This window comes from Nothoprocta perdicaria, unplaced genomic scaffold (assembly GCF_003342845.1).
Source record: "Nothoprocta perdicaria isolate Ctin4 unplaced genomic scaffold, notPer1 scaffold_101, whole genome shotgun sequence".
NCBI lineage: Eukaryota > Metazoa > Chordata > Aves > Tinamiformes > Tinamidae > Nothoprocta > Nothoprocta perdicaria.
The window spans coordinates 322,627-349,421 of NW_020454106.1; the positions used below are offsets into that span (position 1 = coordinate 322,627).

The 26,795-nt window shown below is 40.8% G+C and overlaps 1 protein-coding gene across 1 annotated transcript in view; it reads right to left on the reverse strand.

Annotated features, from left to right (window-relative positions):
* PKHD1 (PKHD1, fibrocystin/polyductin) overlaps positions 1-26,795 on the reverse strand; it is a 234,406-nt gene that overhangs the window by 27,182 nt on the left and 180,429 nt on the right. The window contains exon 59 of the mRNA XM_026040938.1: positions 781-1,798. Coding sequence (XP_025896723.1) covers positions 781-1,798 — 1,018 coding nt within the window. The remainder of the gene's footprint in view (positions 1-780; positions 1,799-26,795) is intronic.

Consider the following 26,795-nt stretch of genomic DNA (forward strand, 5'->3'; position numbering starts at 1 on the left):
CAGAGCAAGAAACTCTCACAGAAAGCTGGAGATGGAGGGATTCACAAGAGAAAATAGGCAAGTATTTGTGACACAAAAATAGGTATAACCTTCTAGCTACCTATGTCTCTATATATATATTTGAAGRAAGAATTGGATGCTGACACCACATTTTCAAGATTGGTTTTCTAGATTGCTATATTTCAATCAAACAAAAAAAGTCAACAGCAAGGTATCAAACTAAACAGCAGTGGCCTGTGTCATGCAGGACATTAAACTAGAAGATGAAATGGTCCTTTCTGGCTTTAAATTCTGTGAGGTTTAGAATCAAGGTTTAGATCTGTAAGTTACTTAAAGCGACAATATATCTTTCACAGCACATCTCTGGCACGGCATCAAATTCTAAACATTCATAGACTTAATTAAGTGGTTAAAAGTAAAGAAAAAGAAACAAGATTTTGAACTTTTTTTTGGAAATATTGACCTTATCCAATAGCTTACAGTTTCAAGGCAAACTTCTGGAMACACTTTTACTGGCTTAAGGTGTCATAGAGTGTACATCGATTATACTGCAGAGATCCATGAGCCCCAACAGAACATCATAGATTACATTCAGAAGTCTTGCTAACCTCTTGGACACTGCTATGCCAGGAGATATTTATAAGGCACTGTGGTTAGATATATTTCAGTCAATGGAAAGAAGTTATTCCCTATCCTAATAAGCAGATCAAGTGGYTAAAATGACTAACTCCATTTAAATGAGTGTGAACATCTTTAATGATACTGCAGCAAAACACCTACCTGTGATTATCTCCTTCTGGAGACAAGAAGGAAGGTTGAGTCACCATTAAAGCATCAACTGGTAGGTCCAGCCCTCTCTGAAGATCTCCAGTTTGATGAGTGATAATAATAGTTCTGGCCCAACTTTTTAAGCTGTCAATTGTCAAGGAGTGATGAAATTCATTTCTTGCATGGCCTGGTGGATCACCAAGTTCAATGACCAGTACTTTTGATGGAACAGCTCTAGCAGATACATTCAGAGTTCGGGATCTTACTGATCTTCTCCTCACTCCCTGTGAGCCAGGCCTGGTATGAGAGGCTGTACAAAATGTCATATTAGGGCAGTGATATCTCCTCTTGCTAACATTGGATGAGATGACTTTTAACATGTTTTCATCTCCCAGCACACGATAGACTATTCTAATTTGGTCATGATCAACCTGCAAGAAATCAGCTAATCGACTTATTATATTTGTTTCACCCTCTTCCCCAGTGGTCTCAGGTACAGAAAAAGCAATGTGAAGGGAAAGACCAGTGACTATTTCTACAGGTTCCTCTTCATGAAGGAGGACATAGAGAAGGTTGTTCTCAAAGTTAAAGTAATTGGCTCCAAGCCCTTCATTCAGTGAGAAAGAAGACAGGGTTGGAGAGACATACTTCCCTTGAATGAAAACACGAAGGCTGAGGGGTTCATTGTAGAATATAGCAAGAGGAAACTTGGTTGAGTTTTGGCCACTGAGAAGGTAAAGTCTGAAAGTCAAAGGTGGTAGGTCAGGGAAGCAAACTGTAGTGAGTTTGTTGGATGGCAAGACAGCAGAGAAAGCAGGAGGATGCTCAGTTGGATAACATCCTGCGTTTGAAGTCACTTCACTGAAGGTATCCATAAAGCTGTCAGTCAGTGCTACCACTGGAGACAGTCTCTGGTTGACTCTATTGGGGTCCAGGTTTTCAAGGATGACAAGTGCATGAGCTGTCTGCTTGCAGAAGTAGCCTTGTACTGAAGGGTTGAAGATACACTTACCATCTTCTCTGTAAATTCCTGGAAGAATAAAGAGAGATGGGAAGAGAAATTAAACACATAAATAAATAAATAAACATAGAACTGATTCAGATACCATTCATATTTGTGCTATAGCTGTATATTTTTCCATTCAGTGCTAAAAGTTGTTTCTGTGGATTCTAAAGTTTTAGTTTTACGGGAAAATACTAAGGGATATGATATGAGCAGAAACCACATCTACCTCAAGAAGTCCTTGACCTGAAAATTGTTGGAGACTGGTACAGCATGAGAGAAAACCACCATAAATTCACTCAGGTTTAGAATTGTGTGAAAGCTCAATATTGAGACACACACAGTATCTATAGCAAAGACCCTGCACTCCAACTGTCTAAGTTCCCATTACAGTCACTGGAGATCTGGAGTTTAAACTTTTTGCCCCCAGATAGGCATCTAGTATCATGAGGTGTGCCCTGWGCTATTTGAGATATCTGCACAGTCTGACAGATGTGACTATCCCTTCTTGGGTGGCAGCTGGAGGCCAGRTGGGACTATAAAACCTGAAATTACCCTAGACATTTGGTTTTGGCAACTGAAAGCCCCCATTCCCAGCCATTAATACACCCAYGGCAGTGTAGAAAGTACATCAGTTACTCTTAAATAGGTACCCATATTTTTTCCATTGAGTTGCTCTCTTGACTCCCTTAACTGTTATGACTAGAATTAGGGTCCTGTCACCAAAACACAGATGAATAGTGTTACTTGAACTTCTTAGGGTAGCTAGAGCATTCATAGATACTACAAAAGACCTATGGGAGTTCATAAGATACTTCAGGTAACAGAAATAAATGCTTTTCTCATTTCAAAAAGCTAAGATTTCCATCTGTGTCAGACTCTGCAGCAGAATCCCATCCTACATGTCTACCATATAGCATCTGTATGGAAACTAGTCAAGAGGAGCCCTTTACAGAAAGATCTATATAAAGGACACCTAATCCATACAGTCTTTGGAGTGAGGACATGATCGTCCGGACCAAATATAGGGCTCTGCTTTAAGATGAGAGAAGTTGTGCCTCAGGCTGTAATGATGAGGTCATCACTGATTATAAAGAAGAATAAAAGTAAATGACCGCAAACAGGGGCACCAAAAATGTAAACATTTCTCCCCAAAGCACCCCAGGGAAAGATGTGTGTTTCTGTTTTCCCTCCCTCCCTTCCTTGAAAATAAAATCAAAGAAGGAATTTACTACTGTAGCCAGTTGTAATCCTCCTTTCCTCCCGAAGCCTGCCCTTTTCCTGTTTAGTTGTGTGCATGAACGTGTGTTAGGCAAAGCACGGGCAATATCGCAACCAATTCTGCATTCCTCATTCAACAGCTCTGGAGATGTAAGGCGTAGCATTCAGGATAAAAAGAAAGATAACATACTTGAAGGTCACAGACTTTTGAATGTGTAAAAGGGCATTCACCTTAGTAAGCAAATGCTAGAGCTGTGAAACGCCCTGCTGGAAGGGAACCACAGGCTCCCGGAAAAGATATGAATTATGCATTGCCAGAGAGGAATCAGCCTGAGTTCACTTTATAGTTACATCTTAATGCCTGAATCCTGTGGACACTTAGCTGTGATTTATTTCAGGGGGATTCCTCAAGTGCAGGAAGTTGCTGGGGTCGATGAGTGTTTCCCAGAACAAGCTCTCACTGTGCACATCACGGAGGAGCGCTATGAAATTATACAAATGTCGTGCTGCCTTCAGGGAGATGGTCCAAGTAAGATAAGATCTCTGCAAATGCACCTACTTTTAGACAGCAGCGTTCTATCTTCTCCATTTTACGTGCACTTTTTCCTTTTTTTATTTTTTGCTTTGCCTTCCCTTTCCCTATTTTTTCTTTATTATTTAATTATTATTTTATTATTTACTTATTATTTACTTATTTCTATATTTTGTTATTTTTACTTTATMATTTATCACTCTGCCCTTAGCACCTGCTAGGGGCAAGGGAGAAGGCAGCAGAGACCTCACATAGAAATGGAAGCACAAACACAGCGCTGCCAGAGGCTCTCAATGGTCCTTGAACGATCCTGCTCTCCTGGAAACTCCCACATCATCCCCCACCGTCCCCTGGGGTCACATCGCTCTTGTCCACAAATGGGGCTCACCTGTATTTAACCATTCCTGGGATCTTCCTTTCCCTCACCAAACAGCGGGATTGCCGGTGGGTGGTGACGGCCGCGCGGCCGTCCTCACTCATCTCCTTCCAAATGGCCTTATCTGCCAGTCACAATTTCTGCAGCCAGCAATTTCGATCACTTCTAAATGAAACCCATGCTGGCCTTAGTAATCATAATGTCATTTGCAATTTACCACAAAACACGTTTATCCAGTTAGTAGCACATTGCAGAAAGAGAACTCCATATGAACTCGCCGCTGAAGGCCTAATCTGATTATTTCCTCATGAAAATCCAAGCAGGGGTGCTTGTAAGAGGGGCCGGAGAGAAGAAGCAGGGGGAAAACAAAAAAAAGAGAGAAGTGAGGCCTGGCCACAGCTGACTTTCATAATCGATGCGACGAGATAAGTGACATGGCGTGTCAGGACCAGCAGCTAATCTGCCCCCAGGCTCTGCTCTCCAAAAGGCCAGAGTGGACAGGACTTAATAAATCCAGAGTGACCACCGAATATTGCGCTGACATGTGCGATTTGCCTCTGCGGTGGACAGCGGCAGTGATAAATTCCAGAAGCCCTCCTGCTAAGTGGGTGCAATTAGATTAAATGGGCTATATTTGCCCCACATGTGTGTTAGAGAGGGGGGAAAAAGTGGGGAAAAGGAGGAAAAATGAAGGTGTGGGCCAGTAAGAGTGTGGAAAGGCCCGTAGGGGTCATAGATGGATGTCCATGTCTACGGGAACATGTGGCATTAGGAGAAGGAGAAGGGATGTTTGCACTGTGCACATAGGCTCGTGTCCACTTTCCTAGGCTATTTCCTTAGCCTCATTGTCACATCAGGTTCATCATTTTGTGTGTATATATACATATGTACATATGCACACACAAACACACTTTTGTATATATATATATACACACACACACACATATACTCATATATATGCTTATACAAAATATCAAATCTCTCTCTCTCTCTCTCTCTATATATATAATATATATATATATATATGTATATATATATATATAAAGATTTAAGAACTCAGGTTGCTTCTAGGGCTCCTGACAAATATTAACTTTGTGTCAATATTTGTCCTTCCTGTCGTGAAATGAGGATTTTCCACCTCATTTCACATTTGAAAAGAAAAATGCGCCGAGGGGGTCCTCTTTGCTTAGGAAAAAAAAATAAAGAAAAATATAAAAAGGAAAAAAAAAAAAAAACAACCCAACAACAACAACTACAACAACATCTTATACCGTTTATTTAGAAAAATGGAGCAGGAGGGAAAAGGAGGGAAGAATATTTTTTAAATAGATGTTTTGACTTAAAGGCACACAGAGTCCCTTGCAAGTATCCTGCTTTTTTTTTTTTTTTTCTCTAGTTCCCTCATGCCAAATAAATAAAATAAAATAAATTCTACATTTAAAATTGAATGAAATACATCAACATTAATGATTTTCCCCTTCAGGTTAACACCACCATTTCCTTCAATAATTTTTACCCATTTCGTGATAGATTTCACAATTCATGGTACGAGGAAAAGTATAGTCAGTTTTTGACAAAAACAAAAGGCAGCATCAGTTTTTTATCAAAATAAAATAAATCTCCCACAATTTTCTTTCCATCTGACTGGATTTGCCCGTCAGTTATTTCTAATTTAACTACAATTGCCGTTACAAAAAAATACAGAAGCGAGGAGGGAAGGAAGGGGGAAGGGAGAGATAAATGGGACACTGTTTAGCAATTGCGATTCCTTGGCCCTGGGCTGGCCAGCACATATCTTTGCTGAAGGGGAAATATTCATCAGAATTAACTGTTCCTTTTGACCTGCTGACATTCAAATGTGAAACAATAATAAATATAATAATAATAATAAAAATAAATAATTAGAAACAAAAAAAAACGGCAACAAGACTTTAGAAATCAACTGTGCCATGAAGGTCAATTATTCTAAGGTCACTCACTTTTGCTATGCACAAGATTTTCTATGTTTCTTCAGCTTGGATGTTCCCTGTAAACAAGGCAGGCCCCATTCCTTCAATCCAATCCCCATGCCTACACGRTCATCCTTTGAAAGTGATGGCTCTACCATGCTGATCATGTACAGCTTTATATAYGTCATTAAAACAGGCCTGTCAGCTTCACTGCATGCTGAGGCAAGGAATCCAGGCCAATTTTAGAAATGCCACTGATWATAATTACAAATTATTATGGAATCAGTCTCACCAGTGAGTTTTAAAGGGCTAAACATGAAAATCTGCAATGATAAGTAACTCGAGAATTCATGAAGGCAAGTGTGATTGAATGTATATTTGTTTAAGTTTGTGAAAGTGAGGTATATGCCCATATATATACGTGTGTGTGTGTGTGTATATATATATATATATGTATATGTATATGCCAGGGACTGTATGAATAAAAATGAAGTGACTGCTTTAGGTTGTTGATTCTTTCTTCTAAAGAAAATGATTTTCTAAGGAAATGAGTCTCATAAGATCACACTGTATGTGCTTTTATGCTCTTCTGTTTATCACTCTTCCATAAAAACCTTTGAACCCGCTGGTCAATTCCAAACATTTTTGTGAACTCAGACAAATCATGTTCATACAAGTTCTATAGAAGTCATTGCACAAGTAGAGCGAGGAGAGCTATTAGTATTCGCATTGAAGGAAAACCTGTAGTGTAATCTCACCTTTCTTTAAACATTGCTGCATCTGTGCTGGCCCTTCCATTTCATATACAAATCCATAGAAAACCAGATCTCCTAAATGAAATAATTGTTCTTGTATTCACAGCTGGTATTCATTGATCTGACCACACACTTTGCTAATATATTACCTGTGAAATCAAGTATCATTTGCATCTTTAATGTTTGTGTATTTATTAACATAGCAGCAACTCTTCAGAATTTCTCCATAACAGAAAGAGGGGAGATATATGTTACAGATAAGCTAATATCTCAACATTATAACAAAAGCTTGCTTTTTTATTTTCATCTGATGGAAGCTTGAGTAATACTCGTTTCTGACATTAAAGCTCCAGTGCACGAGTAAAGTCTCAATAGGCAAAATCAGAAGTCCATCTAGGCAAGGATGCTCTCTGACAGCATCCAAAAATAAGTTCCTAGAAACAGCATGGGTTGACCAGCTTGACCAGCAGCTTACTAAACCTCAACAGAAGGTCACAATGAAGATTTCTTTATTCTCCCCTATTTTCAATTAGGGGATTTGCAGCAGTCAGCCTCACAAAYGAGAAAGGACTAAACAGTGGAATTACTCTGATTTCGTGCATTTTCAGATAGTCCCAAACGTGCTGTAAATTAAGCCTTAAGGTGTAGCCTTGAATTAGAGATACAGAGATGCTGCAGGAATCATTGCTTTAAATCTGCTGCAATGCAATTGAACAYGTGCATGTGGGGTGTTCATGGGGGCAGTACCAGGGGCAGAGCAGGGCAGTGTCACTCTCACAGGATTGCATGGAAAAGAGGAGTTCGGTCTCCACAACATTTTTGAGGGCCTGGAGCATCAGCCAGGACACAGCCTAGGGCCCAAGCACTTCTGCAGAGCCTCCAACAAACCTGAAACCAGACTCTGCCTGGGACTTTCAGATGCTCTCATGAAACAAAAAATTAAATACAAACTAATTTCACAACCATCTTTGATTCTGTTCATCCACAGGAGCCAACAGCTGGAGAGGGGCAGTAGGTGCAATTCTGCGCCTAGGAAAGACAATTAAAAGAAAAAAAAAACACACCCAGAACCATCTTTCGGGCTCAATTATTTCACCTTTGAAAAAATCATGCTATTCTCAGGTAATGATTTGTTTAGCTTGTCACTACCAAAGCTTTTTGCATTACACTTCCCCCTTCCAAGACATTCCTGGTTTCTTATACGTGCACGTAAAGCCTAGGAGCCAGGAGGCATTTTCTCTCCTTCTGGCTCCACCGAAGGAAGCTCAGACAAATTGAAGCTGCAGTTTCACTGGGTGCTAGACCTAAAAACGGATGGGGTTTGTGCCACGCGCAGTGCGGAGATGTGGCTATAATGAGTTTTGAATGGGAAGTCCCGGACCCAATAAATCCATGCCATATGTGACCGTTTCCTGTGTCAGTTCCTTTCTCATAACCAGCGGTGCCTTCCCCCTCCCCGCTCCTCCTCCTCCTCCTTCGTGACCCCACACCAGGGCTCTGAAATCTTTCAGGGCTGCCTATGGGCCCCGGGCCATTCCACRGTGGCTGCAAAAATAAATGATTTTGACAGCAAGCATCGCAACGGTTTGCTGTAATGCGCGCTCTGCACAAGTGCCGGCACCGCTTGCTGGAGAGCCGGGCAGAGGAAAGAGCTTGTCCCCATTACTRCAAACAAAAGTATGTTCTCTGACAAGTGGTGAAAGAATTAGTCAAATAAACTTGAATTCTACTAGGACTATTGCTGCCAGGTTTTGTTACGGGCTGGTGCTTGGCTTCTCCTCCCCTGCTTGGCTCGGTTGCTACTGCAAAGACAAATTGACGTTTTCTTCTGCAAAAATAAATTTCGGGGAATGAAATGACGGCTTCAAAATAAAAATGGTGTGGAACTCTGCTTTGTTATTCTTATTAGCATTTCTTCCTAATGAGAACACTTCTTTAGGCTTGGGAACCGGCTCACAGAGAGATGGAATGATTTTCCATTAGTATCAAGCCAGAAGGAAAACACCAAATACCTGCAGAACCTTCGAAATTTTCAGGTTAGAATTAAGCTTAAAAATAACAATTATTTGTATAAGACATAGGGAAAGCAGAGGACAGTATGGAGACCACCATTTGCCCTGAAATAGTCTCCCCCATCTTTTGTTCATTAGCAGATCAAGCTTATATTTAAGTATAAAGATTTTACTCAATTTTCAGCTTTATCCAAGAAGTGATTATGTCTCTGAACAGTGTTTTTATTTTTTTCTGTAAAACTATCTYATTGAAAGAAAAAGCATTTTTTCCTCAGATATGCTTTTCATACAAAAATATTCCGTATATACCAAATTCAGTCCAGAACTACAATTTGCTCAAGGATTCAAATGTGCTGACTTACTATTATCTCTTAGGCATACTATTTTCAGAGTAAACTAGTAACTCTGAATGCTTTCAGCTTTGTATACCTAATATCAGAGTTTTAGGAGACTTGCTTTCCAAGAGAGTAAGGTACAAAATACCTGCACATTAAAAACTCATCTTTCATGAAATATAAGAAATTAAGAAAATTGAAAGATGTGAGATATCCAGGCATTCTTTAAGAATTAGAAGGATTTCTGTGTGACAGTGTTTGGAGACCCATTCACTGAGTAGTAGCTGTGATAGATCCCCATTTGTACTCTTGAAAGTTTTCCACTGGAAGAAAACCAGCAATGTGGTTTTCTTCATCATCAGGACTCTTGGCATAGCTCAGTCCCACACTGACCCACAAGTCAGCATGATGAAATAGTTTAAATGGGGTTGCTACTGTGTTGTGTTCAACTCTTCCTTCAYCTTCTCTAGATCACAGGCCTAAGAAATTGCACAAGTTGACTTTCTCCTCACTCTCTCCCCACATACTGCCTTAAATTCCAGTTCCAATTTTGTCAAGTTTCAGCAACATAAGTAAACCTTATTTTTTCATGCTTTATTCMTCTCAAAAAAAGTCTTGTATTAGYTTCTGGTGGCAATGCAGCTGCAAACTCTTGCAGAATTGCTATGCAATTTCATGCAGGTGCCTCTTACTGCACCACTATTACTCAGCRGGGCAATAAGACAAAGTCTTATTTCCTCTCTCATCCATTCCTCATCCCTCCAGAGAGCTCCTTGTCAGAAAGGTGAAACAAGATCAAATTTGGCATCTGACCCTTAGGAGAACCTCAGCACTATCAGTAGGTAACAGCTGTGACAAACCCAAACATCTAAAATCCTCAGACGAGGACCAAATTCATACCACCTAAGTGAAAGACTTGAACTAACGTGCTTAATTTAGGAATCCAGTCATCCTAGGCCTTAAGGGGGCAATTCAGTCTGCCTGCATCTGARTGCCTGTCTTCTTTCATTGCATGACAAGGAAATTCAGGGCAATGTTAAAAAAATTGAATATGAAGTCTCTAGGTCTTGGTCCCTGAAAATCACAAGAAAGACTGAAGATCATTACAGCATTAGATATTTAGTTTCATGATTTCATTGATTATTCCAGTTTCCTTTTTCTTTTCATCCCCAATGGTCTTTCAACCAATTGTATGTAACTCTTTAGAGTTACATCTCTCTTTAGAGAGTTATCTCTCTAAAGTTATCTCTCTAGAGTTATCTCTCTTTAGAAAAAGGTGAAAAAAAAGAACATAAATCTGGGAATTTAAATTAAATTCYCTAAAAATATTGGAACTAATAACTTAATAATCTAACAAACTGGAAATATTCATAGGACAACAAGGAGTGACAGACAKCATGGATACATGCAGAAGAAGTTCATCTATCTAGCTTTATTGTAATATGGCTATATTGTCATGATAGCAACAACATCACATGTGGTTTTGTTGGCAGATGTAGTCTAGATAAGATTAGTGCAAAGAGTTGCTAAGAGTTTGCTGGCAAAATAGAAGGCTGCATAGAATGGACATTGKTCCTACTTTTGGTCATGGTGTAAAGAGCACGGTCATGCAATCTCTAGGGGACACTGAGCTGAGAGGAAGTTGAAGAAGTTTGGGGAACATAATTTTGAATTCAAATTGGGTTCAGTAGATTGTCTTAAAACCAATAAAAAAACTAAATACTTAATTAGGGAGAGTCAGATATAGACAAACAAATGGTAGGCCAGGAGAAAATTCTTCACAAAAATGATTGGTGATTACAGTAGATTACAAACTGAACATAAACCTATGTTTTCATGATATTTCTTGGGAAAAAAAAAAAAAAAAGAAAGAAAGAAAGAAAAAAAAAGATTATTCACCTGCTGTATAAAGTGAGAGAGACAAAACCTCCATTCTCCTCAGCACAGAAAAGGTTGCAGTCCGCTTTGCTCTTTGAGAATGAGCAGCTTTCTCTCCCACCCCAGGAAATTATACTAAACACTGCAATTCTATTTGTTCCTGCTGTGGTTGGAGGTCCAGTCCTGCAGCCTATGCTCATGATAGAACAGATCGTAAGCACCAGAGTCCCAGTGACATTATTAGGATGATTTTCAGTAATATTAGTCCTGAATTTGCTACAGAGTTGAATCTTAAAGCAGAAGGATTTCATTACATGTACCGACAGCTATATTATGCCATGACATATTTATGGCAGTGAACTGTAATGAGAGGCCTTAGAAATGGAAAAGAATTTGAAATCACAGTGCAGAATCCAAAGACGTATGAAAACACAGAGAAGAGTTAAAAATTCGAGATACAAAGGCTAGAGTCATTATCTAAGAACATAGAATGGGATTCATCACATTAATTTTAGCTGCCTAAATGTTAAGCATCTAGTCTAAGCTAATTGTCTAGTTTAAGCTGCTCATCTAGACTATAATCATTAGAGAATGGGGAGAGAGGGAGACTTTTATAGGATCATTCATTCCTGTTTTCCGTTGGATAGATTGAATCACTTCTGGAGATACTCRTCTGTACTAGCTAGATAGAAAACATAGACAAATAGATTGCACTGAAAGCCTGTATTTTGGTAAAGCCAATTAGCTAAAGTTAGGTGCCAATCTAACCATCCAACTCCTAGTAATGTAGCTTCTAACTGTAGAACTAACTATTAACCTCCACAACCAACATGGGTGCCAAGTTAGAAGGTTTGAACATCACTTTCATGAATGTGTAGGCAGAAGCAAAAAATGCAATTCCTATTTGCCTACTTAAATTTGAGAAAAAAAAATAGGTCATGAAAGATCTATGGTGGTCCTCTAGTTCAACTTCCTGCTCAAAGCATAGATAGCTATAAGCTCAGACTATCTGTATCTGATGAGGTCAAAATCATTGTTTACTAGAACATACAGTATAAATTCAGAGAAATTTCACTAGGGTTAAAAAATGATTTAAACAAGGTCTGTGATCCAAGTGCCATTTTCATACATGACTTCACATACAGGCAAGATGGCATGAAGCAGTTTTGAGGCTCAATTTTGCACCTGTTTACTTAAGTTTTAGGTAAACTAGAGCCTCTTAATTTACTCATCAAAGCCCTGTGCACATTTCCGTGAGAAAAGGAGTAGGTTCAAAGCTGGAACCTCKCATGTACTTTACCATAACTAGAGTACAATATAAAGATGGATAAACACAGATGCATCTTGATCTTGGTTGTGTGGTGTGGTGCCCATGCAAGGAGAAAAAGAAGAGCTAACCTGGCAGACCACATCAAACACCCCTGCAGCCCCTGTTCTGGCTGGTAGGCATCCCTCCCTTTGCATTTTATTCCAGACTTACCAGGAGCTGTTTGAAATTTCACACAGCTCTCAGAGTTATTTTGGCCAGGGAGTATATTTAAAACTCATTGTGCCTAATGTTGTCTTCCCACAATTGAGAAGTAATCAGGAAAGACATGAAAATAAATAGACAAGTGAGAGGTAAAATGAAATATGAAGTGGCTAGAAAGGAGTCTGTTCTCTAATGTATTTTTTCAGCTTATTATTGTAAAAGCCCAGAGCGAAAGAATAGCTTTGAAGAGTCTTTTGTTAATAGTGGCAAGGTTGTCCGTTTTTTTTTTTTTCCTTTCTCCTTAAACTTTTATTTATTAACCATGCTGTGCAGGGTACTTCCATAAATGATGGCTGAGTTCAGGTTACAGGGACTTGTTTGGTCTGAAAACATCCCAGTCTGCAATGGGAAACAGAAAAGAGAAGCAACCCATTGTCCAGTGCTTGAAGGCCTGGAGACCAAAGACCATTTTTCCGCGGCTTTTCCTTTGGATTTCTGGAGGTGGAGCTTGCAAAGGTTTGAATGTCTCTGTTTGGATGGTTAAAATGCATTCCCAGCAGGCCAGTTCCTCAGGTGGTCTATTTGATGACAGCTTGATGCACAAGCCCATATTAAACATCTGAGGCTTTGACCTTTTGTGGGAATAAAATTTGAAAAGCTACATTCCTACATGGGGCAATGGTTTCATCCTGCAATTCACTGTAAAAATAACCATTGTGGAGGACRCTTAACTTATACTTAAGCCCTAAAATATTGGGCAGTTGTTAACATTTTGGAGACTTTTTGTGTTGATGGTACTACATACTCTTTTATCTTTACCCTGACCATGTGGTTATATATATGAATGTTAACTGCTACACAACTTGCATCAAAGCTGTTGTGTGGAAATAACCTGTTTGTGCACAGCAAACCAGACAAGTGCACTAGGCTAGTAGTGCAGGTAAACAAAAGGGCACTGAAATAGAGTTATTTTAAGATAAGCAGAGCAATACAGGATTTCCTAAGACTGCTTTGTTCAGACATCCTGACTGTATCAATGGGATGTTCTTCACACATCCTTTGATAAAGAGTATGGCCAGGATGGTCAGTTTTGGGTCTAACTTGACRATATAACACCACCATTGTCAGACAGGCAGATAAGATAAGCAAAGGAATGATTTTTACTTATTTCTTCCATTGAATAAACAATATCAGAAAGACGATGTTTTTCTGAGCTTATCTGGCATGCTCTGAGCAGGAAGCTGGAAAGGTCCTTCTGCTGGTTTGGGACATCAGAAAGCATCTCTGGTCTGAGCTTATATGATGCCATGGTGCAGGAAAAACAGTTGAAAAAAAAAAGAATGTTGTCTGGCAAGATTTGCTAAGTTTTCACATATGGGATAATTGTAGTATACACCGAGCTGAAGCCTTGTAGGTTGTGTTCATATTCCATCAGTACATAAAGGCTCACTTCAGAGCCAGTGTACACTAGTACTCAGATCAATCCAGTTAGGTAGTAGGAAATGGTCTTGGCCAACTCGTTTTCAGAATTGCATAGCCCTGAGAGACTGACAAGATATTTGGACATTAGCTCTCCTTCTTTCCATGGGAGCTACAGGAACTCCAGTTAGACATAATTTACAAGAACTTTTAGCAGAGATTTTACTTGCTGACCCAATCCCGCCCAAAAGGGTGGTACACTGTGCACATTGTCATCATATTTTCTTGTATATTATGTTTCCCTGAGTTCCCTAGAAAAGTTCTGACAAAATTCTAACAATAGTCTGTAAGCTGAACATCCGATCAGAGAGAGGAGCTGTGGAAAGGATTGGGATGCTTTTAGGGACACTGAGGAGAGCAAGAACATGAGGGAATCCTGCTTTTCTCTTTTTGCTGCTCCCTGTGTCTCTCAGGGAACAAGTGCTCAGACACAGAGGCCTCAGAAATAGAAATCTGAATTTAATAAAGATGTCTGGAGGGGGAGGGAGACAGAGTTAAAAAAAAAAAAAGATCATGGAGATAAGAGAGGCAGAGATAGGAAGAGAACAAAAGAAAGAAAATTAGAGCTGATTGTTGTGTCTTTCTAGACTGAAGTGGCCAGAAATGAAACATTTGTTTGAGAGGTGAGACACCAACTCCTTATGGAAAGAATAACAAAGAAAAAAAACCCAGAGAAAAAAACCCAAAGAAAAAAAACCCTCCCAAAAGAGGAGATGAGCTCTCATGCAAAGCACTTACCACTGTGGTGAGGTATGGCAGAAGGCAAGAAAAGGCAAGGTGAAAAAATGCAACACAAGGCAAGATCTGCCTGCCTATATATATATTTACATGTATATATATTTACATGTATATAAACAAAAAATCAATTTAAGGATCAGTTCCACAGATCAGGAAAATGAGGGGTTCTATAGGTTTCAACATTTCTGCATGGAGAATAAAAGTCATATAGTCATGTGAAGGGTAATGAGGAGGTGGAGGCTCATCTTCTCCCCACTGTCTGACAAGGGGTTAGACTGACTTCTTACAGAAAGCAAATGCACAGGCAAAAATCCCCTCACATTCATTTTTTCTTCCTTTCTTTTTCTTCTTCTCTCTCACCATCCTTTCTCCCTTTCCATTTCCTTCCTTCCTTCCTTCCTTCCTTCCTTCCTTCCTTCCTTCCTTCCTTCCTTCCTTCCTTCCTTCCTTCCTTCCTTCCTTCCTTCCTTCCTTCCTTCNTTCCTTCCTTCCTTCCTTCCTTCCTTCCTTCCTTCCTTCCTTCCTTCCTTCCTTCCTTCCTTCCTTCCTTCCTTTCCTCTTCCATAAGGTTCTGTTTGTTACAAAAGCCAAAAAGACACCGGAGGGAAACTGCCAATACACTTACTCACTTCCTACATTTCATTTTCTGAACGTGGCGGGCACTTCAACGCCGCCTGCTAGAACAGCAAGGGGGAATTTATCTAATCAGTCCTCTGCAGCCCCACTTCATTGGCATAATGTGGTGCTGCCGATTAAAGCACTGGGATCGCAGCTCTGAATTTTTCTTCTACTTCATACTAAAATTATTGATGTGCTTTGTACAATGTGTAATTGCCATTATTGTATATGTGCCTAGAGCGTGTGCAGAGCTGAAATTGAAATAAATAAGCAAACAAAAATCATGCGATAGGGAGTCTCTGATGGTATGGTGGGGGGGTGGTACCAGCATCGCTAGCTGAAAATAGGATTTGATCCTGCTGTGACTGGGTTTGATAGAATGAGATTTGATAAGATGAGAAGAAAGGCTGTTATGATCATCTTGCCCGAGTCTCCCCACTTTCTATAGCAAGGACCCTCATCAAACACTCAGATATGAAGTAACTTTTTTTAATATCCTAAGTCCAAGCCATCCGGGGGCATCATTGGAGCAGTTCTACTGATTTACACCACCTGAGGATCCTTCTCRTTTTCTCCCCACCCTGCTCACACACAGAGTAGATTTCTTCTTTACATTTAATTTATGCAAGTGAGGCTCAGMATACATTTCAGTAACGCCAATTAGATACGCACTAATTTCTTCTCTGTGAAATAGCAGTAAGTAATTAATCAGAATTTTGATCACAACTCAGTTGGCAATTCTAATTGCACTTGCCATTTCCACAGCAAATATGGAATCATTATCTTTCTCGCCTAGTCCTCTGTTCCTAATCACCCAGGGTGCTAGAAGCAAAACATTTCCAAGAACTCGATATTGTCTCTATCAACAAGCAGCCTCTGGACCGAGGGTTAGTGGGTTCAGTCCATGGCTGTGCTTTATTTCAAGCTTCATCATAATTTTAAAGTGAACAGCTAGTGGCAGGCTGGCTGTTTGCCTGCAGGAGGGGGAATTCTGCCTCATAAAATTATGAGAAAGGATGAAAGCTAGCAGTGCCTTCCATTGAAAACCGTATGGGAGAGCACTTGAGACACCTGACCTTTGCACAAGTGTCCAGCGTGCACTGAAGGGACATATGGATATCGATCACATCTGTGTCATCAGAACATCTCACCACAAYCACCCGTCAGCTCCAGATGTTAGCTACCACCTCCACAGTGGTGAATAGGAGGAGCAGGGGACACCAGGCTTAACTGCAACACTGCTGACATGATCATTTAGTTATTATTTTGTCGATCTGGGCAAATCTGCAGCATTTGACTGGAGGAGGAATGGTAGTATTGATGAGAGGTGTTATGACCTGGGGGATCTGTGGTGAGAGGACTCCCTTCTGCTGTGCTCTKAAAAAGTATTCCTCATCTCAGACAGCCGAAGAGATGAAACAGCACAAGAAATGGAAGTGAGTTTTACCATTTAGGAATTGACCCTTACAGGGAAACGAGGGAATACCAACCAATAGTTCAAGTGTGGCCTTCAGGGCTCTGTCTACCTACCCGTTCTAGGATCAAGATGTGGTCCTAGGTAGAAACCTCAGGGAGGATGCTCTGAGCCCAAGCTATAGCAAGTGACTGGAGACACCATCAAAAAGGTTCTGCCTGCACAAAGCCTGCTGCTCACTGAAACCTGGCTAAGTAACTTATTAAAGATAATGGTGGAAACATCAAGTACAAGAGATCAGGGCTTCAAAACTAGCCCAGAGCTTACCTTCTCTCACTGCTGGAAAGAAGGGTTTCCTAGGACCTGGTAACCACAGTCTGGCTTAATAATCAGGATCTTCACATAACGCAAGCTCAGAAGCTAAACATTTTTCCCAGGTAATCTCAAACCATGCAGAGTAAATGAGCAAAACTGAGATACCAGTTCTATTCACTTAATAAAAGTGAGAAAAGATTTATTCCTTTTTGGGGGGGTGGTCTCCCTGCTGAGAAAATACCTTGTGAAGCGCAGCAATGTAGCTTGTTCTGGTTCTGACCTTATATAACATTTGAAAAGAGAGCRTTGACAGAAACTGCAATTTTGAAGACCGCCTTAGCATCTCCTATACTTTCCCAGTCTGTGTCTTGTCTGCATTGATCACCTAATGTTGCCGTAAGAACAAGAAAACAAGGTTCAGCCCTTTCCTTTGCTTCCTTGGAACTTTTTGTTAATATTCTTGCTTTTATTCAGTAACCAAGAGATGAATGGGAAGTATTTGAAAGAAACTGTAGCCTCTCAGAGTCTTTTTCCTTCAAGACACCAAGCCTCTACCACRGAGAGGGGACATCAGTCTCAGTTCTAGTGACACCAAAGAGAATTAAAAGGGGACAAAAAATTGCAGAACTTGGTTATGAGGATTGCAGCTGGGAACAGCTGAAGTCAGACTTGGCCCAGTTGATCCTGGAGYGCACACAAAATCCCAGTATTTATTCTTATTACAGAATGTCCTTGAATGTCTGAATTTTTGATGGGTTGTGTTTTCCTCCATCCACAGAGGACAGAGTAATAGAAACAGAATAAATGTCCGAATTGCCACGGAGATATTTCTTCATCTGGAGTTGTGGGTAAGGATGGCATGTGAGACATGCCATCAGAGTTGAAAACACAGAAGCTGTGGGATTAACCACACATTTTACAAGCTCCACCCTGCCTTTTGGGACACAGAAGTTTTCTATCTGCAAGTGGGTATTTGGAATGAGATGCCCTGAGGCTACAGCTGCCCTTGTGAACCCAGCAGTGCTGTGCCTTAGGCCTGAGTGCTGGCATTCAGTCCTACACATRTTACTCTGCTAGTAGAGTGGTTGGCACAGGTTTCTGTCTAGGTCAAATAACTGACACAAACTGTCTTAGTATTAGAGTGTTCATCAACCATTCCAGTTTGGATGTAGCCAAACTATCCTGGAGGAAAAGGGAATTTTAGTAATGATGGATGTGTCCAGACTGTACGAGTTGGCTTTGGGTCTATAGAGTGGGCTTTGGTGCTCTGTAGTTTATTAGTGCTAAGTAGCTGGAAGATGGAAAGTCTTTTTGGTGCAGTCGCATTGTGAAGGGAAGAAKCACTGTGTTCCCAGCTCTTCTTCATGAGAAATATCCAAGAATCCCATTCCAACCAATTTTTGGTAGAAAGGTAGAGACGAATAAAAACCTATTCAAAAAATGTAAACAAATAATCTGCACCCGAAAGCACACATTTTCATTGACGATAATCAGAGTTGCTTAACCATCTCAGAGCAAAGAAACCTCCTCCTTGGAATCTGAGCATGTTCAAAGACTGTGTAAAGCCRAACAGCATAAATTTACGAAGACAGCAGATCACGTCCCAAATCAGTTACAGCAGCCAAAAGGAAAATAAGAACTTTAAAACCAGAGGCAGTGGGATACAATCAGGCTAGCACAAAAACAGTGACTTCAACACAGATATATAAGTAATGGCTAGTCCTGAAGAGACATTCTGGCTACATCTTCACTAGTAAATTAAGTGTGCCCAGGAGTATTCCCAGACACCACGGCCACCCGACATGGCCTGACTACATTCATCTATTAACTCTTTCACCTTTCGAGAGAAGATGGATTCATCCAAATGACCAATTGGGAATGATCTTTGGTACATTTTAACCCCAAGAATCATTTACGGGAGTATTAATTAGCCCTGGAGAAAAGTGCCAGGGGCAGTTCTCACCATGTCAGGGTGCAGCTGACTGCATGCAAGCCTGGCACCGTTTTACTGATTTTTAGGGTGAGCGTAGCCTCTATCATGTTAAGTGCTGCCTCTGGAGATGGCTGCTATSACCACAGATTTACCTGCAGAATTTAACAGGGCACAGGCCACATCCAYGAGAAAAGTATCTCAAGCCTAAGGAAATGAACAGGGAAACCTGCACAGAGCATTAATTCTGGGTCCCCGCAAGACAGCAGTTCGCACTCACTGGCAAAAACTAAACGGACACTGTGTGAAACATTCGGCCTTCTCTAGGCATTGCTGAATCTTTTTCACACTTATGCCGTTTTAATTTGTTTTGTACTTACTGCAAACAGTTTCTGTGCACTCAGCAGATTACAAAGCTAGAGCTGATGTTTTCATGCACAATAAAAAATATTTTAATTGGAGAAAAGCATAATCTGAGGCCCTCATTAACAAAGATATTAGTGGGGCAGGAAATACACAAAATTGTTGTGTGCTATCTATTTGTCTCAAAGGCAGATTGAAAGAAAAAAAATAAATAAAATGGAAGTGTCAATTTAATCACCTTCTACCTGCTATCTACCAGTTGGAAATGAGCAACAGATTAGCAACAGTTGAAGAGAGACATGTACCTTATGCAGCACACATGCACCTTAGTGCATACACTCATGCACCTTAATTAATATGAAATCTAGTGGGTTGGATGGGTTTGGAAGGATTGGACAACAGCAAACTCGGGGATAATTTTCTATCTCTACATAACTAGTGTCTCTTTTGGATTATGCATCTGGACCCAACTCTAGTCTAAAACAATCAGTTAAGTCTCTATGTTGAGTCCAGCTAGGTTTGGACCTCTTGTATCTGTGGAAGATACATTTTTCTAGGTCATGCTGCTCAATAAGCTGCTTCCTCAACATATAATACATGAGTATCCCTCTAATCAAGACGTCCCTGAGCCATGGGAACACAGGCACRTGGGTTGGGATGGGACAGGGAGCAGTTACACCACCACCACTACTTTGCTGTCAGTAGATCTTGTAGACAATGGTTTTCTRTCTTGTCTAGGAACCATGAGCAAAATGCGATGTGCAGAGCACTTACTAAGTCATCAAGACCACACACAAAAGAGTCAGGAAGCCTGAGCTATTGGGGGCTTCTCATGGAAACATGTCCATAAGAAGAAATGCACATGGAGATGTAGGAGTGAGGCAGGTTTCTTTTGTGTCTCCTGTCTGAGCTCCATGATGCTCRTGCTAACATTTGGGTTGTTAATGGAAAATGTACTTGGCTCATTATTATTCTTATCTAGGTGATGTGGAAGTAAAATGCACACCTGCAAAGCGAATGGAGGACTAAGCTGGTGCATCTTAGACTGATAATGTGGGGACATRTAGGGGCACAGCCAGTGCCAGGCTGGGTGACTCCAGAATGTGGTGCCGTTACAAATAGCACTTTGCCTGGAGGCCCATCCAGATGAATTAGGAAAAAAAAGAGCCATTAATTAACTTGACTTAAGCAAGGGCTGATGCAGGGCAATGTGACCTTTTCTCTATGTCACATGCCACACGGATTTCAGCCTCTCTCTGATCCTTTGTCACCACCAATCCTTGTTTTTAGATCACTGGATTGCATGGGGGGTGATGGTGACCAAAGAGCAGGGGCAGCAGGAGAAAAGAGAAATGGCCTCACTTTTTCAGCAATGTGTTTACCAAGGAGAACATAAWCTTACCATCTATTTAGCAACTTTTACATTGCACAGTAAATATACATATATACATATCCTATTGTAAGTAGTACATATACATGACACATCATGAGTACATTCAGCCAGTATACTCACATCGCTTAAAATAGTTTTGACAATACTTTGCAGAAAAACAAAGAATGGTATCAGTTGACAAAATTGAGAGTGGCATTGTTAATGCTTCTCACCTTTTATATAAACATAGTAGTAATGGAAGGAGCTTCCTGCAGTTCCTGCCAGTCAACATAGATCATTGCTTCAATAGGGAAACATTTTCAAACATGTGATGCTGAACTTGCCTATCTCAGTGATTGGTGGGAACCTGCTGTAATTAGCAGCCTCATTGAAAACTGATGAGAGTAAAGAGATATTGGATGAATAAAATAAAGACTTTCAGCAAGGTTTCTTCACTCCCTCTGGCTGCCACACATATGCACATGCCTTGAGAGCCACATTTTCTTCTTTGTGCACTAGCCCTTTGTAAGTTCTGAAGATTCAGGAGGATATAAGTGAAATTGTATGCTTCTAATTCACCATGAGCCTTCTCTCTGATATTCCTGAGGTCAAGACTGACATATGGCTAGATCTGATAGATGTGTGTGGCTGACAGTAGGTTGAAAACTAGATTTTCCGCAGTTTCTTAAGGTGTCCATGCTATCTAATTTTAGGGAGGTGTCATACCTGAGTTCCAACATAACAKTTAATTCCAGGCTTGTCGAAGAGGAAGAAGTGGAAGAAGTGAAATGCTGTAGTCAGGTATGTAGATCTAGGAATACGAGGCTGAGGATAAGCAGGCAAGTCACTCCTTCAGAAATGCAGACACATTTTTATTTTAGACTATCATGAGCTCTACTAATCTAAAATGGGTAATCTAGAGGTTCAGAGTATTTTCATTTAAAATCTCTCTCTTTTTTTTTTTTTCCTTCCTTTAGTTGAAAATTCTTTTTGCTGGATTTCTTGTGGAAAAAARGTCACATCACATATGAGTTCCTCTATTTTTGACCTCACATGTCCTAGAAATTTTTCAGTCCATTGACCACTTTCATGCAAAGTAGATAGGAGATATATTTTCAAAACATCTTTAAATAGGAAAGCCCTCTCCTCCCTCATTCTTAAGATGAAGAAAAGCTTCCTTTWTAGCTTTCAATTTCTTCAACATCAGAATCAATCAGTCATTAAAGACAAAACCATAGGAAATGACATTTCCCTAATGGTCATGCTGCAGGACCATCTCTTAGTTTTGAAACCAAGAAATTTTATGTCAACATTCAATTTTTATTTTTTTTAATCACAACAATAATAGTTTAAAAAAACATAGTTGCATCTAATCTCAAATAATATTTGCAAGAGTATTGCATTTGCCCTWCTTTTATTGTTGCTTTCAGTGAAAAAAGAAAAAAGTCTCAGTAAATGCCAGTGAGAAACGGATGAAGCTTTTCAACCTCACTGAAAAGTCTAAACTTTGTGGTGCAACAAGCTGCTTAGAAAAACATGGTTTAGCATYACTATACTTTTATGAACCAGGTTGTGGTGGAGTCTCACAAAACCAGTTCAGAGAATATCTCCTTGAATCTCACAGGAAATAGCCACCACACAAGCTATCTTCTTTCTGAAAATCCCCTAGGGCAAGCTTCCTCTTATCTAACTTTACATGTTTAGGTGTTAGCAGTAAGTCTAAGCTCAGATCCTTCATCTGAGTCTAAGCTTAGCTCCTTCAGCTGAGAGAAATCAGCACTTTCCAAGGGAAACGTATCCACTTCAGACACCTCAGAGATCATGAGACAGAGATGAATGTTTTAAGTAGTATATATATCTCCCTTTGAAATAAAAAAAAAAAAAAAACTCAAGCAAGTCTAAGCATAGGCATTCAGCCTCACAGGATACAGGTAACCCTTCTCCTTACTGCACCATAAGGTTTCCCTTAAGACTTGACCCCCAGAGACAATAAATCTACAATTATGGGGCCAAGGCACATTGGGAAACCAGCTTTTAAGGGCTCACAAGACACATCCTCGGGTTGAAAATGTGGAAGCAAATATGGTGTCAAAGAGCCACACACAGAGCTGAGCACACCTGGACCTGGTCTGTGGGTGGCTGCGGTTTTCTCTCCTTGGCTCCTTCTGTTGTCTTTGTGGGGATGAAAGGTGATGGATCTGGGTGCTCATCAAGTTCTGGSTTTCTACCCAGATCCCTCTTTAAGAGTGGCATCAACACAGACATTGAGTTCAGAGGTGCAGGATTTCATCCTCTGAAATACAGATATTCTTTTTTGCCCACATTGTTGAAAAAGAAAACAAAAGGGAAACCACTTAAATTCCATTGGATAACACGGGCAAACAAAGACATGTCGACATTCTACAACACATAAACCTGACGTGGAGCAAAAAATCAGAATGGCTTAAAAATACTTGCCCAGGTCCCTTTAAATCAATGTGGTCTAAAGTATTGAAAGCTGTTTTTGAAACTTCTCTCAATGAAGTTTATGCTTTTATCTCAGTGAAAACATTCCCTTCTAACAAAACAAATATGATGTGATCAGCAATGAACTTCAGAAAATCCTCTCACATCTCATTATCCCACAGTTTAGATTAGAGCTTTTATAGCTTGACTTCGTAATTCAACCACAGGATCAGTTCTGTTCCCCTCTGCTAGAGCCTTTGCAGCACTAATATATTGTTTCTGTAACATGAAGAGAAGGTTAAAAAAGGAATATAACACATTCTTGCAGCAACGAGTTAATTTTGAGTTCGCCTTCTAGTGCTTGACATTCTGGACATTAACACTTGGAGTCCACACTTGGAAACACACAGAGAAACATCAGGCAAGCAAGTAATAAACCCTTATTCAAACAAGAGCCTTCTAAAGGTAGTGGTTGCATCATTTCTTGCAGTTCAAAATATCTTCTAGTCTGTCCTCTTGGCAAGATAAGGTTATGCCCTCTCCAATGCAAGACACCCCCTGGTGTCCCCCAGGGGTCAGTTCTCGGTCCGGTCCTGTTCAACTTATTCATTAAYGACCTGGATGAAGGGCTGGAGTGCTCCCTCAGCAAGTTTGCCGACGATACCAARCTGGGWGGAGTAGCTGATAGCCCTGAGGGCTGTGCTGCCATCCAGAGGGACCTGGACAGACTGGAGGACTGGGCGGCGAGAAACCTCATGAGGTTCAACAAGGGCAAGTGCAAGGTCCTGCACTTGGGGAGGAATAACCCTGGACACCAGTACAGATTAGGGGTGGACCTGCTGGAGAGCAGCCCCACAGAGAGGGACCTGGGTGTCATGGTGGACGACAAGTTGACCATGAGGCAGCAGTGTGCCCTGGTGGCCAAGAAGGCCAACGGGATCCTGGGGTGCATTAAGAAAAGCGTCTCCAGCAGGTCKAGGGAAGTGATCATCCCCCTCTACTCAGCCCTGGTGAGGCCAYACCTGGAGTACTGTGTCCAGTTCTGGGCTSCCCAGTACAAGAGGGATGTGGAGCTGCTGGAGAGAGTCCAGCGCAGGGCTACGAGGATGATCAGGGGCCTGGAACATCTGCCCTATGAGCAAAGGCTGAGAGAGCTGGGYCTGTTCAGCCTGGAGAAGAGGAGGCTGAGGGGGGACCTGATCAGCGTGTATAAATACCTCAAGGGAGGCAGTGAGGAGGAGGGGGGCGGCCTCTTTTCAGTGGTGGGCAGGGATAGGACTAGAGGAAATGGCTTCAAACTGAAGCATCGGAAGTTCCACAGGAACTTAAGGAAGCATTTCTTCACTGTGAGGGTGACAAAGCACTGGAACAGGCTGCCCAGAGAGGTTGTGGAGTCTCCTTCTTTGGAGATCTTTAAAACCCGCTTGGATGCAGCCCTGTGCCACGTGCTCTAGGTGACCCTGCGTGAGCAGGGGGGTTGGACTCGATGACCTCTGAGGTCCCTTCCAACCTTCGGCATTCTATGATTCTATGATTCTATACATCTGATTGATCCTGCTAACCAGGAAAGAGATAAGCTGCCAAACAGGGTCTGAGGCTGAACTATGGGGCACTGGAGCCGTGTGTCCAAGGACAGCCCAGCCACAATAAGGCTTCTGGCACTGCCAAGGATGTGTTTTAAGCTCACAGTCCTGTCCAGGCCTCAGCTTCTCCTGCAGTTTTTGGTTTGTCTCATTTGGATCTATAAATTCCTTGCAGCAGGATAATCTCTTTCTAGGTGACGGGGCCTAGGGCAAAAAGTCTCTTCTCCCCTTTTCTAGAATATTATAGTTCTTAAGCAATGTCAAATACACAGATTGAGGCACAGTTGGGGAGTGGGACCACAGAATTGTGTGCTGGGCATTTGCTCTTGCAATTCAAGCCATGATTGCTCAGTTGGCAGTACAATTCACTTCTCACTTTCAAACTTCTTCTTCTCTTAAACCCCTTCTCACACCTATGATAATTTTAAACTCCTGGACACATCTAACTGGTGCCAGGTTACTTTACAGAGAAAGTTCTCAAATAAGACCATGACTGTAGAAACACCAAGGAAAAACATGGATGTATTTATGTCCCTTGGAATTTAGGCCTTATCTATTTCCCTCACAGATCCCAGACACCTTCTCCACATGCTCCAGATTTTCCGAGTGGCAGAGGAACTAACTGCCTGGTGTCTAATCCCTCATGAAATTTTATAAGATTTGGACTTCTTCTCTAACAGAGGGCATTGATATAGTTCTATGTAGAGAGAYCCAAGTTCTCCCAGAGGTCGTTTCTAGATGAGCACAGATGAAACATCTGCAGATAGCCCAGCACCAAGTCCTAGTGAATAAATGACACYGAGATAAGCACAGTAGAGCTGATGAGATGTGGTCCCATCCTTACACACACCAGGGTCACAGTCAATGGAGCACAGGCAGAGCACCCACTTGTCTCTTTGTAAAGGGTCACATAGACAACCGCAAGGAAGGAACAGCTTTGGCTTTGGATTAGGGGTCTTGGGTTGCTATGTTTTGTTTGTGTGTGTGTGTGCGTTCTTTTTTTTCTTTTTTTTTCCAGCATCCTATCCTATGCCACTCAAAGAAAGACACCTGAACAAAGAGAAGTTTCCTTTTTTAAAGATCTTTAGCATACCTGTCTCCCACTGAAACTAAGAGAAAGGAAAATTTATTTTCCTAAGCAGTCCCCAAACTGTGAAAATGAAAGCATACAACTGGAACACCCACAAAAATGAGGAATAACATAATAACCCCGGACAATGAGAAAATTGCACAAGTTTGCTTTCCATGTCAGTATGTGTTTCCCTTTAAGAATTTCCATTTCCCTTTAAGCAATTCTATTATTCACACATAGCATTTCTAATCATTCTTTCAAGTGTTTCTATGTAACTTATCAGGGTTTAATGAATGCCAGAATAAGCACTAGAGGGAAAATCCACATAACTGGACAGTAACCCAAAGGTTTTAACAAGACCTCTACATTTTTCTTTTTTAATATAATCTTTATTCAAGCATTTTCTCCTTTGATCAGAAAGATGGCTTTTTTATTGGTATTATTATTGACTTTTTCCCACCCACCCTCTTCCATAACCCACCATCCTATAACTTGTGAACCCTCCAGGGTTGCAGTGAAGAGTTATTAGCTACAAAGGGCTTCTTGGGGAAACATAATCTACAAGTAAAATCAGTCAAAGTAAACACATTGGCTTGTATACYGCTTTCTACTGAATCAGGCCCCACATCTATTCTTCCTTGTATAAAGAATAGACAAATCTACCAACTATCCAACGTGACCCATCAGTAGGTCGGGCAACAAGAATGACTTACTGCGTCTGCCATAATATGGAGATGGTTGTTTGATATTAATAATAGTTCATACTATTAATATATACCCAGAAGTTGTTAGTCACACACACCAAAAACAAGCTAGGATGCCCTATCACAGGAGGTTAGAGAGGCCAAAAGAATAGATGAAAAAATACATCAACTCATAGCCTAGGAACTGGATCTACTTTCAGGCCAAACTGTCCTTGAATGGCTGATTAGGAGGATATGTCTATGAGAAAGAAAACTCATTCTATAAATGGTGGGGTTTTAATAGTCTTCCTGAAGCAATCACTACCTTGAACAAGACACAAGAAACTTACTAAGTCATGACTCTGATTTTTAAGCCAGTCTTGGAATTCTGTAGGATTTGGCGAAAGGAAGGAAGGAAGGAAGGAAGGAAGGAAGGAAGGAAGGAAGGAAGGAAGGAAGGAAGGAAGGAAGGAAGGAAGGAAG